The sequence below is a fragment of the Ambystoma mexicanum genome, chromosome 6p (genome assembly GCF_040938575.1).
Source record: "Ambystoma mexicanum isolate Mex_15411 chromosome 6p, UKY_AmexF1_1, whole genome shotgun sequence".
NCBI classification, from domain to species: domain Eukaryota; kingdom Metazoa; phylum Chordata; class Amphibia; order Caudata; family Ambystomatidae; genus Ambystoma; species Ambystoma mexicanum.
The window spans coordinates 651221538-651236150 of NC_090935.1; the positions used below are offsets into that span (position 1 = coordinate 651221538).

The window sequence follows — 14613 nt, forward strand, 5'->3', positions numbered from 1 at the left end:
TTCCCAACCAGCAAGGTCTGTAGAGAACACTTAAAGGGTTCTGATACCTCCAGTGAGCCGGGTTAAGGGTACCATTGTCTTAGTTTCAGTAAGCCTTGTCCAGCCAGCTGGTCATCCCAAATATGCCCATCGGGATGGCTAGGAAGAAGGGATTTCCTCTTCCTTGGAGCATCCGGTCTTCACCTCTCTGGCAGAGGACTTTGGGCGAGAATCTACTCCCAATCGGGTTCTAGTGAATCCTTCTTCAAGAAGTGACCAAAGATGAATCGATTAAGGTGAAGCTCCTTCCTGCCCCCTTCCTACAGGCAAAATGCAACAGAGGATTTGTCCACAGAAAGCCTGGTGCATGGGTCAAATCCTGGCTGCCTTACGTGTCCTTTGCTGGCTGATGTCATATCCAGAGTGCCTTGTCAGCAGGAAGTGGGTAAAGATACAGGAAGTTTGGGAGCCCTAGCAAAATCCAAAATGGTGAGACCCCTCCGCGGAGCGGAGCTTTCTCCTGTGCTAATCTAACTCCAAACCCTTCCTCTTTCCACCTTCATCAAATGGACTACAGCAATGAGCACCCTCGCCAGAGGGGGCCATTGTAATGACAGGACTGTCTTTGGAGCACTGGTTCCCAGGGACCTTCCAGGGAGTATTCCTGTCCCGGGCAGGAAGGTGACTGTCTGAGGCAGATCAAAGAGGAGGCTTCCTGGGCTGGACTCTGCATGGCTGTTGTGGGGACACCCAGTACAGACAACTCAATACACACCAGGCCCTGCTATGAATGAGTTACTGTCCACGAAGCGGACAATAAAATGACATAAAATACGTGTGGTGTATAATTGTGCAATTTCAATAGCCTGCATGTCAAAATGATATCTTTCTTATATTTAGTTTTTAACAAATGTCACCAGACTCCCGTAGTACACAAATATACTTTTTGAACCAGGGGTCCCTACAATAAAAAAAAAACACCTCTGCCTGTTGGAACTTTGGGTTCCAGCAACTGCGTTCAGGAATGCAAATGTGACATGTGAACCTGCCTCACTTCCACAGGTATGCACTATTCCTTTTTGGCATGGAGCATTAGAAAAGAGTGGTCTCATTGACATTTACCTGCATTATTTTATTATATAAAATCAAAAAAGCTCAGTCTTCCTGCCTACACAGATGAAATTCGGTCACAGTCAAGCATCAATATGACAGACTGTATACCTTCCTCGTGACTGTTATTCTTAAAAAGTGCCCTATACCTATTATGATCATGACAAGGGGAGGAGCAATTCAGGTTTGAGGTGGGCCCAAATACAGCTGTGCCTTGAGCTCCAAAATCCCTTAAGATGACCCTGCCCCTTGTGCCAGCTTAGGAGTTTGCCCTACCTGAGATCGATAGGCAGATGGCAGGTATTGTGACTTAGGATTCCATGTATCTTTCCCCAAGCAGGCTACCCAATTCTTTGAGTCAAAAAGTGCTGGAAAATGCCGTAATGTGACAGAGTTGGGGCTTGAGGAAGCGAGGAAGACACATCATTTAGCTATTAGTCCCCTTTCTTTTCTTCTTGTCTTTAAACCTTGCTCCCATCGGTCGCTGCCTCTCTGAAGCATATGTGCACTATGAATAACTAGGAATCAGGTGCACTGTTTTGAGGGCTTCATTGGGCCACATTAGGCATTGGCACACCCATGAGGTGCACATGATTGGCATCGCCCCCTGGCTGCCAGTGGAGGATTCACAGCACAGAGCTTTGGGTTCTTAACATGACACAGGGGGTCTGTGTCATATTTCCTCATTTTAAAGACCTAACATACAAAATACCGATTTGTTTCGGCAATTTTTGGGTCTGCTTTAAAATGCTGAAATATGACATGTTCCCCCTCCTCCCCCTCGCAAGGGTCCCTCCCCCACCCCCACCCTCTCCCGCAAGTTTTTGGTTAATCGGGGTGTGGGGGGGATTTACACCCCTGAACCCTCCTTTCCCCACTCATCATCCCCTTCCCAGCACAACATACACTTACTACACACACGCGCGCCCACACACACACACACACACACACACACAGTCCCACATTCACTCACCCGACACTCCCGTGCCTGTCAGTAAGTTATATCACTTGTGTGCGGCAGGGGCATGACAGTTCGATTTAGAAAAAGGTGTTTTTACCGAATACCGACAGAGGTAGGTTGAGAGCACGTGCAAGCATGCAATGACAAAAGACTCACATCATGACCATGTTACCACATGTGTATTTTATTGTGGAACTGGGGTTGTCTCTGTTACATCAAATTCCCTCAATGGGTTGAGGGGTATTGCACACAAATATCATAAAAGCACTACCTATTACTCTCACTGGAAACTAGGTGTCTACATTAGATATGACTGGATAGACTAAAGATGATGCAAGGTTATAAGACATAATACCGTACACAGCTGCAGACTGACACAAACACCATTCAGAACAAGAGAGAGAGGCTTGGGAGGCGCTTCATTAAGTGGCAAGGTGCCAAGCTGCATGCAAATGTGGTAAAGCACAGCTCACAGCTGCCGCGGGGACCTGATGGTTACCGCACCCAGTCTTGGATGAATGCTATGGTGGCTCCTGCAGTCTGGAGCTTGAAGCTGGTGCGGTGCAGAGAAGCTCTCTTCTATTTCTAAACGGGTTGTTCTGGCGCTTTTTTGTTTTGTATTTTGCTTAGTGTTTTTTTTTTTAACAGTCATACAGATAGTTGAAGCGTAAAATACATTTGATCGGCTTGTCGTAGAAAGTGCGTCTAGGTGTCTCTGTACTTCTGCGGCCTTGCTAATCTGTGCTGTGACAGAATCCATTTTACCCTCGTTGCGACATGCTCTTTCTTTTTTCAAATCAATTCAGGCACTATAGTCAAGGAATGTTTCCCTTCAAAGATGGCGTCTGCGATGCGTTTGGAAAAAGGGCGGGCGTGTGCCTGCATTTCAGAACCAATAGCCTCTTCCGGCTGACTTTTGTGGGGGAAGGGGAGGTGGGATTGGGCACATGCGTTTTGGGGGGAGGTAGGAGGGCGGTGTCTGCACAAACTGTTACAGAACATTTCCCGAACATGTTCTCTAGTTTTCATCATGAAACATTTACTCATGGCTAGTCATTTAAAATGAACCCAAAGGCCACACTTTAATTAATGGGTGTCATACCATTAAACACATATCTTTTGATGGACACTTTAAACAAATACTACCCATGCTCCAATTTAATGGATTTGCACATGTTACATTTTCAATTGTCCGATCACGCCATCCCATTGCTCGTTCCACACTTTACTTACATTATGCTTCTCAGTATTAAGCATTAGTACAGGTCTTTCTAATCCATATTCTGCACTTTAACACACGTTGCTAATTGAGGGTGTGCAGGACACTCTGGTGTAGTGTATTCATTGCTGATTTTTGTCTCTGGCTTTCACAGGAAATCCCATTTCTTAAGGCGATAGAGGAAAAACTGAAGACCCTCAAAGGGCCATAACCAAATGATGCAGCAGTCAATCACATTTTCTTACACGCCCATTTTCAAATCTCCCAGCCCATGTCCCAACTGGTAGGACGTCAAAGGTTTACGGTATTTTCCTCAGTAACATATTAACCAGCCTCTGACTGGTAGATTATTCCATATTGAAGCAATTGACAATTTTACTATGCATTGAATGTGAGTTTCACTTTCTTGTATATGTGAACGGCATGGAGAGGTTTTGTTTGAGTTGTACCAATGTATACTAAGCAGTTGAGCCATTGCACCCAGGTGCTTGATGTCTGATAATCATGTACAATTATACAAATTTTAACTGGGTTTTTGTCCTATCAGGGGACTCAACACCTTATCTAAGAACTAGATTAACGTTAGTAACACGCGTGTAATCATTCGCTTTGTATAACTGGAAGGACAAGATGCCTCTGACATGCACTAAGAATTTTGCTCCACTTTGTGCAGTGAAAAAACCATACATTGAACAGTCCATGTGTAGCCAAAAAATGTGTTGTCGTTACTTATCTATATCTCAAAATATGTGACGGACACTTAAACGGTAGAGTAAACCCAAAGATGTTCGTATCATTCCTCAAAGTCTTTAGTTCAGTTTGTTTATCTTGTGTGGAGTAACTCGTTTAGTAGATTCAGGCAGCGGTGAATGGATGTGTCTTTTTTCAGTCTTCATTACATGTCGAAAGTATGGAGGATATCGAATGGTGCATTCATAAAGTGTGGAGCGTTTCAGGCTGATATGCAAGACTGTGGGCTTTAGACAACTATATATATCTGGGTATTGGAAGTGTGACTGTACCCATATTACAAGTATACACACACATTCATGCTATAATAAAGTTCAGCTGCAACTGTTCACCGAAGGGGATCGCGTGTGGTTTTAGGAGTCCTATCCGCTCACTTATGCAGAATAGGGTATAATCATCTGCTCCTTTGGGGTAATCCTTTCATCAACATGTGATGGAAGTCCTCTATCTGTCGGCAAGCACGGCTCCTCAAAGAACATACATCTTTTAATATTAACTGGGCAAATCGCTTTTGTGAGCCAAGAATATTTAGGCTGGAGTTTCTCAGTCTGACTACTGACTCCAAAACAAGAATTTTACAAAAGATTTCATGGATTATTGGTCTTGTCTGGCAAGAGAATTGACCATGACCACAGTGTGATTTCGTGGACAAAGGGGACAGCTTTTGGCTCTGCCTAAATAAAGTTATTCTGTACTCTGTAGCAGCAAAAAAAGGCTCCAGGTGAACACACTATAGGGTTAGTTGACAGGACCGCTACAATGATTTACGCTTCCTCAAGCACATGCCTACTCTACTGATAATCTCCTAGGCAGCCATCTTCAATTTCCTGATTATAATGCCAGCACTGCCGTTGTCCTCAAACGTAGTTACGCGATGCAAGAAAATGTTGTTCACTTTAACTTGATTTTCTAGTGCTTGGAACTGCAATGGTTTCATTTGTGGCTGGGGTAGGATTTCCAGCACCCTACCCATTACAAAAATGGTAATCCTATTCAATAATAAAATAATAAAAATACAAACGCAATAGAAATGAACATAAACATTAAAAGTGACGCAACATAATAGAAAAATAAAAGACACATTCTGTCACAAAAGAAAAGCTCTGTTGCTTTCATAGCTAAAGCAATAAATATAATTGCAAATAAAATAAAAGTAAACCTGTTTCCATTCGTACATCTACCAAAAGTATAATTCACAGCATTAAATAGACATGACAAGTAAAGTACTTGGAAAAGCACAATATTTTTTTAAAAAACGTCAAACGTTCATAGTGCAAACATCTGGTTGTGAAAATCTTTTTTTTTAATAAAAAGAACAATGTTAGTTTTTTAAATTATTTAGGCCTGTTTAAAATCAATGTGTTTGCCCTTCTTTTGTTTCTCAGAACTGTTAATGTAAATCAAGAATGTGTTCAAGAAATTCTCTTTCGCATATCTGATGCTTGCCTTCCTTTAGTGCTCCACTGAAATCTGGTAGACTTTGTCCAATCAGAGCTGGGCTAATTGAGCCACTGACTAGTAAGATCCAGCCAGCGAGTCTTAGAAAAGGCAACACTTGGGGCTGAATCGCCACTGCAATCCATTGTGTGTTCCTCTTTCTTACCCATAAGCTTTGGGCATAGCCTGAAGACCTGTCTGGTTTGCACTGTCCGTTGGGTCAATGGTCCCAACCCTATTTCAAAAAAGGTAAAACGTTCTACCTAACCCGTCACCCCCTGCAGCATTGATTTGTGTCACTGGACATTTTCTAATAGGATCACCTTCTGGAGCAGGCTGGGGGCGGCACTATTTCTGGTTAAGAGAATGTTCTATCCTTTATGTTGAGCAACAGAATTTACCAACCATGTCCTGAGTGTGGTCTTACTTAAAAATTGTTTTAAAAAAGAACATCGTTGTGGTGTCATGTGCAGCACAGCCATCAATGTCATTTCAAGAGCAGTAGATTTTTGTGATCGTTAATTAACTTGTCTGTGTGCGTTTGATCGGCCAATCCAACATAGAAGATAACACGAAGGAAATAAATAGCTAAAAAAACAATTAAAATTTCACTTGGACATAAACAAGTTCTTCTGCTCATAGGTTCTCACCATCACTTCTATATCAACGTTAAGGAAAACCAAAAAAGAAGGCTAAATTTGGGCTCTCTTACAATGAACACGCCTTTCGTACTAGTCTGCAAATTGCTGTAGCAGAGTAGATGTATTTCGTTTTCTCAGCAACCCGAATGTTATCACTGTAGTGTTAAATAAAAATGACCCATACTGTGTACCATAAGATGGATCAAGCAGTCATATAAGCAGCTAGTGCTTCACATGTGCACAAACACACACACACACACACACACACACACACTTCTCTCACTGGTTCACCGAGGTTCTTACTCGGTTGGTTTTCACTTTTGCTGTCCCACGTAAAAAAAAAAATAAATAAATAAGTGCATCAAGTATCTTTGTACATTCAAGTTACTCTCTAAGGCAAATAGTCTGCCATCAGTACTCCCAACAGCTTTGGTATTTTGCTTCGGTGAACGGGCTGCCGCGTTAGAGTGTTCATGCATGTAGTGGTCTGTCAACTCAGGTTGGGTTAGACGAATCTTCATTGGGTGCAAGCCTTAGACCAGCATTTGATTTTGCCTGTTGAAAGAGTAGCTTCACATCTCTTAACACAGTCCAAACCATGTGCATGTTTCAGACTATGACAAGTAGGATGAGAGCTATCGGTCGGCACAGTTCAAGTTATAGTAGCCATTCAAGAGCGAACGTCCTTTAACAGTTTCTTAACTCCAGCCAATCGCATTTCGCAAAAAGAAGACATTCCCACAGCAACTTAGACCAGTACAAATTAAAATTGGTTTCCAAATACATGTGGCATGTTTTACCTCCCTGGAGCTGTCAAATGAATACACGCCTGCTTTTCAGTCTCCTTCTGCCCTCCCGCCCTCTCTCTCGCTCTTGTACTGTCAAAAGAATAGTCGTGGATGTGGCTTGGGTCTATGGGGTGAACTGGTGCATGGTTTCCAAACTCCCGGCTTTGATGGACGTCGATCTTTCCTTTGCAACTCAGCAGTGATCGGAACCCTGGAGTGGGCGCTCTGTTATTTGACTTGGCGTGGAACAAAGACTGAGGGACCTCATGTGACTTGCACCACCACCAAGACATGGCGTAGCATTTGGCAGGTATATAAGTCCAAGACCAGCATTTGAATGAAATTGATTGTCTACTTAGAAAAAGATTAATGATTCCTGGAAACAAAGTTCAATGTGGTGATTGGATGGTTGCTTTTTCAAATTTGTGTATTTACAGCTCAATCTTGCATGCTGGGAACGATTCGTCTTGCATAACGACAGTGCTGCTGCTGGCCAAAACCATTATGTTGAGGTCCTGTTGTTTTTCATGTGTGTCTTGATACCACTCCCTCATCACCTCTGAGTCGTGGGTCGGGATAAGGGTCACCTACAGTATGAAGTAAACAAAAAATATTTCAGAACGGTTATCATTTCAGGCTAAAGCTGTACATACATTTTCTGTGGGTTTTTGGGTTCTATTAAATAGATATAAGAACAGGTCTCTGGAAAGACAATTCATTATTTGGTAACCAGACATTTGGGTAAATCGAATGCAAGTCGGCTCAGTCCAGTAATGCAGCAACAATTCTCCAGGCACTGGGGAAGGGTGGATCTGTTGACAGCTTTGAGTGCATTAAGTCTTCATTTAAAAGGCAACCAGACACAGCCAGACTTCTTCTGGCCTTTTCTCCCATAGCTGTGACAGATATCATTACCACTTCCATGGCACAAAGCCAGTTACCCAAATCTAGTATCACAGTCACGTTCAAGGAACGTTGCATGCGCCAAGACGCAGCCCGAGAACGGTTATAACTTCAGCTTATTTCAATTCGGATCACTTGCCACAGGCCCGTAAGGACAGGGCATTGGTAGGAGAAGGCCACAGAGCAATTTTCTAAAAGTTGTGATATTATTGTGTGCTAATTAGGATATAGTTTCGCAAGTATAATTATTTTTTCTATCTATGTATTCGCTTAACTCCATAATTGCCAAGGTAGAGCAGATAGCAGGGAGGAATTACATTTCAGCTTTCCACCCAAGGATTCCCTGGTACACCGTGTCCTACATCACAGAACTTGGTTCATTCTCCAGAGGAGACGTTAGATCAATAACTCATGCAGAATTCCATAAAATACAAGTGATACACATCATTGAAAACCTGCGCATGGTTTCATCATCTCCTTACATACACAGAAATGATGATTTCTTTATCCATTATAGACCGATGGAGGGGTCATGATTGCGGGTAATGTTTTGCCCCAAGCTACTGCTGAGATAACATAATAGAGGCAGTATGGGTAAAGCATTTTGCGGTTCTAAGAGGGGTTTTGAAGCACAGGTCAAAGGGTAAGTTGGAGGGTGGACCAGAGGAATGAGTAAAAATGGGGAATCCTAGAATTCTGACAAAAGGAAGTGCAGGAGGTGCTTCAGAAAGGTACTAATAATAGAAGTCTGGGCCCAGATGTCTGCCCTGTGGGTGCACATAAATGAATGCAATCGGCGAGTCACGTGTTATCCCAAGCTCTTGGAAACAGGCAATATTGGTCACAATTTTTAAGAAGTGAGCTAGGAGGGATCCATCCTGATCCCAACCTCTATCTATATTAGACGCAGTGCTAAATTATTTGGGGACTCTAGCATATAGCAGGATTTTAGATTGGGTTAAGGAGTATTATTCAACAACAGGAACACAATTTGGGTTCAGGGAAGGGATTCAGATTAGCGAACAAGTATTAAATCTACTTCTTTTGACTAGCAGGAAATGAATGGGGCATAGAATGCCAATACACCTGCCATTTATCGACTTAACATGTGTTTGTGTTTGGATAGACAGGGGCGCACTGTGGACCTTCTTGCAGAATAAAGTGAGGCCTGCACCATTGTTAAACATCTTGAAGACAATGTACTCAGAGTTGAGCATCAGGGCAAGATATGGCTCAAGTGGCAAGTTATCTTCCCTTTTTCCCTCCATTAGAGATGTATGGCATGGCTGTGTTCTTGGGCCACTCCTTTTTGACATATGTATACATCATTTTATAGATAGAAAATATCTATTAATGTGTGCTCAGGACGGCCATGGGCCCCTCGATGCTGACACACAGACTTAATTAAATGGTACCCTAGTGACCTTTTGTCTCTTGCCCCACCCGAAACAGTTTTGCCATGTTTTGATAATGTTCCCCCCTTTACCGAAATCACAATGGCTGATGCCAACAAAGGGCTACTGCTCAGGGCCTGTTCTCTAGAGTCCCACACAGTTTTCTATCACGACTTCCTTGTTGATCTGAATCTAGATTTGGTTTGCACCACAGAAACCTGGTTGAATGAGTCCTCTGGACCCTCTGTGGTCCAAATGCCTCCCCAATGCCTATGACATCCTTTGCGTAGACCGGCTGGCAGTTCACCCTGGTCGAGGCATTGCTGTGATCTGTAAAACTTCTCTGTATCACTCCTGTGTCCTTTACTCATACAATGAACATGGAGGCTCTTCTGGTTAGGGTCCCTAGATCTGCTTCTTTAAGTTTGCATCTTTTAACAGTTCACCGACCCCCAGGAGCGGATTCATCTTTTTGCCGTCATTCTTAAATTTGACTGCCAATTTGGACCTGATATCTAATTTGATGATTATTGGAGACTTCAATCTCAAATGTAATCCTCCCGTTACACTTTCAATAATTAAATTCTTTGAAACCATGGGCGGTTTAGGTTTTGAGCAATTTACCAGTGGTCCTACCCACTCATTGGGTAACACGCTAGACTTGGTGTTTTTGACTAGATCCCGGACCACAACATTCCCTCCGTTTTCAGCTTTATGGTCTGATCACCTGGTGGTCCCATTTTTTAGCTCGTGCAAAGGCCCCCAGTGTGAATTTGGATCCTAAGAAGCTGCTCAAGCACAGATGGAATAAAGTGTCTAAGGAAGATATAACATTGAATATCCAGGCAAAGTGCTTTGCTACACATAAAATTGATGTTTCCTTCCTAACACAAACATTTGTTTCGGTTGCCGATTTATTGGCCCCATTAAAATTGCATAAGACTGTTGTTATAATGACGAGCTGAAAGCACTACGTCAAACAAAACGCCATGCAGAACCCAAATGGCAGTTCTCCTACTCTCTGGATGATAGAACAAGGTTCTGACATGTCTCAAAGTCCTACAATCAGGCAATTTGTTTAGCAAAACCCTCTTTTTATACAGAGAGGGTGGAAAGTACCCTGAATCAGCCCAAGGAACTCTTTTCCCTAGTATGGGCATTGTCATCTAGAAATGATACATCAGCTGGAGTTATGCATGCTCAGGCCTCCTGCAATGCCCTTTTTTTATAAAAAAAAGGTCAGTAGCATATGTGACCAGATCAGGCTGTCGGGCCAATTTGCTGACCCGGTTGGCCAGCCAGCTACCATTGTGGCCTGTGCTGAGCGATGGTCTGCTTTTCCAACGTTCTCCTCTGATGACATCCTCGTAGCCATCAAGCAGCTGGAATCGGCATCTCCTTCTGATGCAATTCCTTTAGGGACGCTTACGGAGATTATGCCATACAATATAGTATGGATTATGCAGGCAGTCAATCTCTCTTGCTCATCGGGTGTGATGCCAGTAGAGTTGAAGCAATTTGTCACTATCCCTCTCTTGAAAAAAACCTTCCGTTCCTGCTAACTTTTGCCCCATTTTACTCCTTCCTTTCTTTATGAAACTGCTAGAATCACTGATCTCTCTTTTGCTCACTTCTTTTCTGGAGCACTTTTCAGTCTGGCTTCCGCCCTGATTGAGGTCCAGAGGGTGTACTTGTTTCAGTTTTTGATGTTCGGCCCCGACTGGCAGACCGGGTGGGGGGGCTCGGGCCAGGGGTACGGAGGCGCTGATTCTTTTAGATCTGTCAGCGGCATTTGACACAGTGGACCATTCGGTGCTGCTGAGCCGCCTTTCCCTGGCCGGCCTCTCGGGACAAGTCCTCTCTTGGTTTACGTCCTACTTGTCTGATAGGAGCCAGAAACTAACGCTGTCTTCTTCTTCTTCTGCCTTCTCCTCTCTCTTTTGTGGGGTCCCCCAGCGCTCCGCCATGTCTCCTGACTTGTTTAACATCTATATGCAACCTCTTGTTAGGCTCATCCACTCCCATGCCTTTGGTGCTACTATTATGCGTCTCTGTTTAGGTGTTGTCTGGCAGCGGTGGGTAGATGGATGGGCAGCAATTGGCTGAAGCTAAATGGGGACAGGGCAGAGGCACTGGTGGTTGGCCCCTCTATGTTCTGCACCCTAATCTTTCCTCTTCTGCTCTAGCTTGTTCTTCTGCCTTTTGGCGTTCTGAGCCTGGTCCTTATCCCTTAGCTGTACCTGAGGTGAAGAAGTTAGATTTCAAGTTATTGTCGTCTCTATCTACTTCAGCACAGGTCAGCACTATCTGCAGGACGGATTTTTCCAAATTAGGGTTCTCTGTAAAGTTATGCCTTTTCTCCCAGTTCAGCTGCACCCTCTATCTCTTTCACCGTCTACAGCTGCTTCAAAGTCTAGCGGCTCGCATCTCTACGGACACCCCTTATGGCTCCCACATCTCGCCAGTTCATCGCTCACTTCACTGGCTGATGGTTCAACTACGTGTCTGGTTTAAATCCCTCTGTATCGTTCACCAAATCTTTTGTGGCCAAAGGGTGGAGTATTGGCAGGATACATTTCGTCCCTATCTGCCGACATGACCACTCCGCTCTCAAGATGCTTGCCTTCTTCCCGTGCCTCGTTATTGTCTGGAGAGGGTGGGTGACCGCTCATTTTCAATTGCAGCAGCTAAGCTATGGAATTCTATTCCACTCACCCTCTGAGGCATGAAACACCATCTGGCCTTTCGTTGTGCTCTAAAAACGTATTTCTTTTAGGCTGCCTCTTTTCTTCCTGTGGTAGCGTCCAGCACCAAGATGCCTCTGGCGTATGCATGCTCTATAAAACTGTTAACATAACCTAATATGATTTGGAGCTGGAACTCATGAATATCGGTGATGTACCAAGAGTAGCGGGTCATCCATGTCAATTACTGTTGTATGCAGACGATGCAGTTCTGTTAGCATGACAAATACTCTCCAAGCCCTTATCAATACATGTTCAGAGTTTATCAGTAAATTCCTCAAAGTCCAACTTGGTGACGTTGGGAGACGTAAATGGCCGGCATGCGGGATGTGGTGCAAAAGTCAAAAAATGCAATGGGGTGATAAGTATGATTATTTGGGTATCCATTTTTCAAGCTCATTATTCAGCGCTCTCAGGCCATCTTGTTCAGCGCTATAGAAATAAATTAAATAAGTACATGAAATTAATGGGCAAACCACATTGATAAAACATCTGTATGATGCAAACTATAAGCTGTAATCTTTTGTTTTTCTAAGACTATTGGTATCTTCTCAATATAGCCATGTCACATGACTACAGAGTAAACACTGTAATCATCTGTGGCATATGGATAGGGCATATGTGTTTATACCAATATTAATCCATAGGGAGCCTGAGAAAATGAATGTTTAAGGAAACCACTGGGTGTACCACAAAGGACAGCAACATTTTCTGTTACTTTGGTATTGGTTAAGAACTATTCTTTCAGACTAAAACCCCTTCTATTACCCGTTGTGGATTGGGCTAGTCCTGCAGCGGGTCTAACCACAAACGTGCTGAAGGACGTATCTAATTGTGATGTGGAAGCCAACATTCAATGGTTAAAATGTGTTAAAAAATATTTTATGCATTTAGGATTGGAGGTTTTGCATACAAATTCACGTTTGCTGGATGTAAATTCCGAAAACAAACTTAAAAGCTGCTACTTTAAATGTTGTAATAGATAAAGGGAAGGCCAAGAACTAGCGAAGCCATGGGTGCAGCAGCGGGTCCTCCAGATATTAACTTCTGATTGGGAGCCATATTTAACATGGGCGACACAAGGATACCCTCACTTTCTGTTTAACCAAATTTAGATTCAACATGTTACCACTGAAGAGCGCAACATCGGGATGGGATAAAGACAAAAGGATGGTAACTGGGTGTCAAGGGGATCCAAAATAGTGAGAGAAATGCTGCACGCCATATAATGTAGTTTGACATAGAAATATTATCCGATCTTAAGGAAAAGGAATTTCATGTATTACTGTCTCGCCTTGATGTTCTTAATGGTGTGTAGGGACCCTTTAGTATGTTTTACAAGAGAACTGGATTTAATTGTTAGAATTAAGAGTCATTTTTAGGATTATTAATTTTTGTAATCAAGAATTTCATCTTGATTTTAGTCTATTTATTACGTATCTTATTAATTGCTAGCTATTTAAGAATTTAGGGCATTGCAGTATGGGAACATGCTTCGGCTTGCATGTGCGCTTGCTTGGCCACTGAGCGCGAGAGGAGCCACGAAAGAAGAAAGGTGATGGTAAGCTTATTCAGGGTTGCGGTGGGCTGGTGTGGGCATGTGGCAAAATGGAGGCAGACGCCGACACACAGGGAGTGTCAGAATGCTAGGATGTGGTACATACCATCGATTGCAGCTCGAAATCAGTGCAATGTAATTGGTTGTCTGCCAGCCTATAGTGGCTGCCAGGCTCTAATCTGTCTTAGCCTTTGGTGTAGCAAGTAACATCAGATAAGTATGTGGCAAATCAGTGTCATATATTTATTTATTTCATTATGTTTATAGTTCAAAAGAACTTTTACACAGTTAAAATACAAGCAAAAGGACAAAATATCAAATTAAACAAATATATCGATTCAAACAAATAGTGAACAGATATGTATAAGTATACATCTCCGAAGTGTAGTGTACAATTTCCTTTTAAATAAGACACATATTTAAATATACATATGTACAATTGTGTAATGTAAATTAAAATTCGGAGTTATTTAGGTCGATTTATATATCACAAAGATACACCCTCGGTTTAATCTATCTACAAGATAAAACAGCCAATAGAATCACATGTAGAATCTGAGCAATCCATTTTGTTGGCACCCAACACCCTCTGCAATCGCGAAGAGGTTGGTGAATCTCAAAAGGGGACTGCTGCCTTCTGGAATCTTTCCCAATGGAACATAACAATATATCAAGGCACTCGTGTGCATGGAGACCATAAGGAAAGCGCTGCAAAGCTTTTATCCTGGTCCTGCTTCCGGAATCATGGTAAGAGTACCGTTAGACGGGCCCTATTGGCAATCTGCATGGCATAAGAAACAGACGTACCTGCATATTGCTCCCCCACTGGGCTTTGCCTTCCAAAAGGGCATCCAGGACAGCCCTGTTTGGCTCGTTGGCTGCTGCGTCATTACCGCTGACCACGTAATAGGAGGACCGCACCCGCTTGAAAAACTCCACATCGACAGTCTTGTCACTGCTGTGATTGGGAATATAAACAAGGTCCAGATACACAGGAGGTCCCGGCGGGGCAGCTGCTACCTTTGCTGTTTTATTACTTCCAGGACCTTAAAAAGAAAACCTTCAGTCATTTCCCTTTTTTAAGAAAACGTTACACATGGTTATAAAAATAGTTTTCAGAAAGGCACAT

At 43.0% G+C, this 14613-nt stretch overlaps 1 protein-coding gene across 1 annotated transcript in view; it reads right to left on the reverse strand.

Annotated features, from left to right (window-relative positions):
- Nucleotides 1-2218: 2218 nt before the first annotated feature.
- Nucleotides 2219-14613, reverse strand: part of MAP1B (microtubule associated protein 1B) — a 471440-nt gene continuing 459045 nt past the window's right edge. The window contains exons 6-7 of the mRNA XM_069627516.1: nucleotides 14292-14530; nucleotides 2219-7472 (exon numbers count right to left, since the gene is read on the reverse strand). Coding sequence (XP_069483617.1) covers nucleotides 7317-7472; nucleotides 14292-14530 — 395 coding nt within the window. The 3' untranslated portion in view covers nucleotides 2219-7316. The remainder of the gene's footprint in view (nucleotides 7473-14291; nucleotides 14531-14613) is intronic.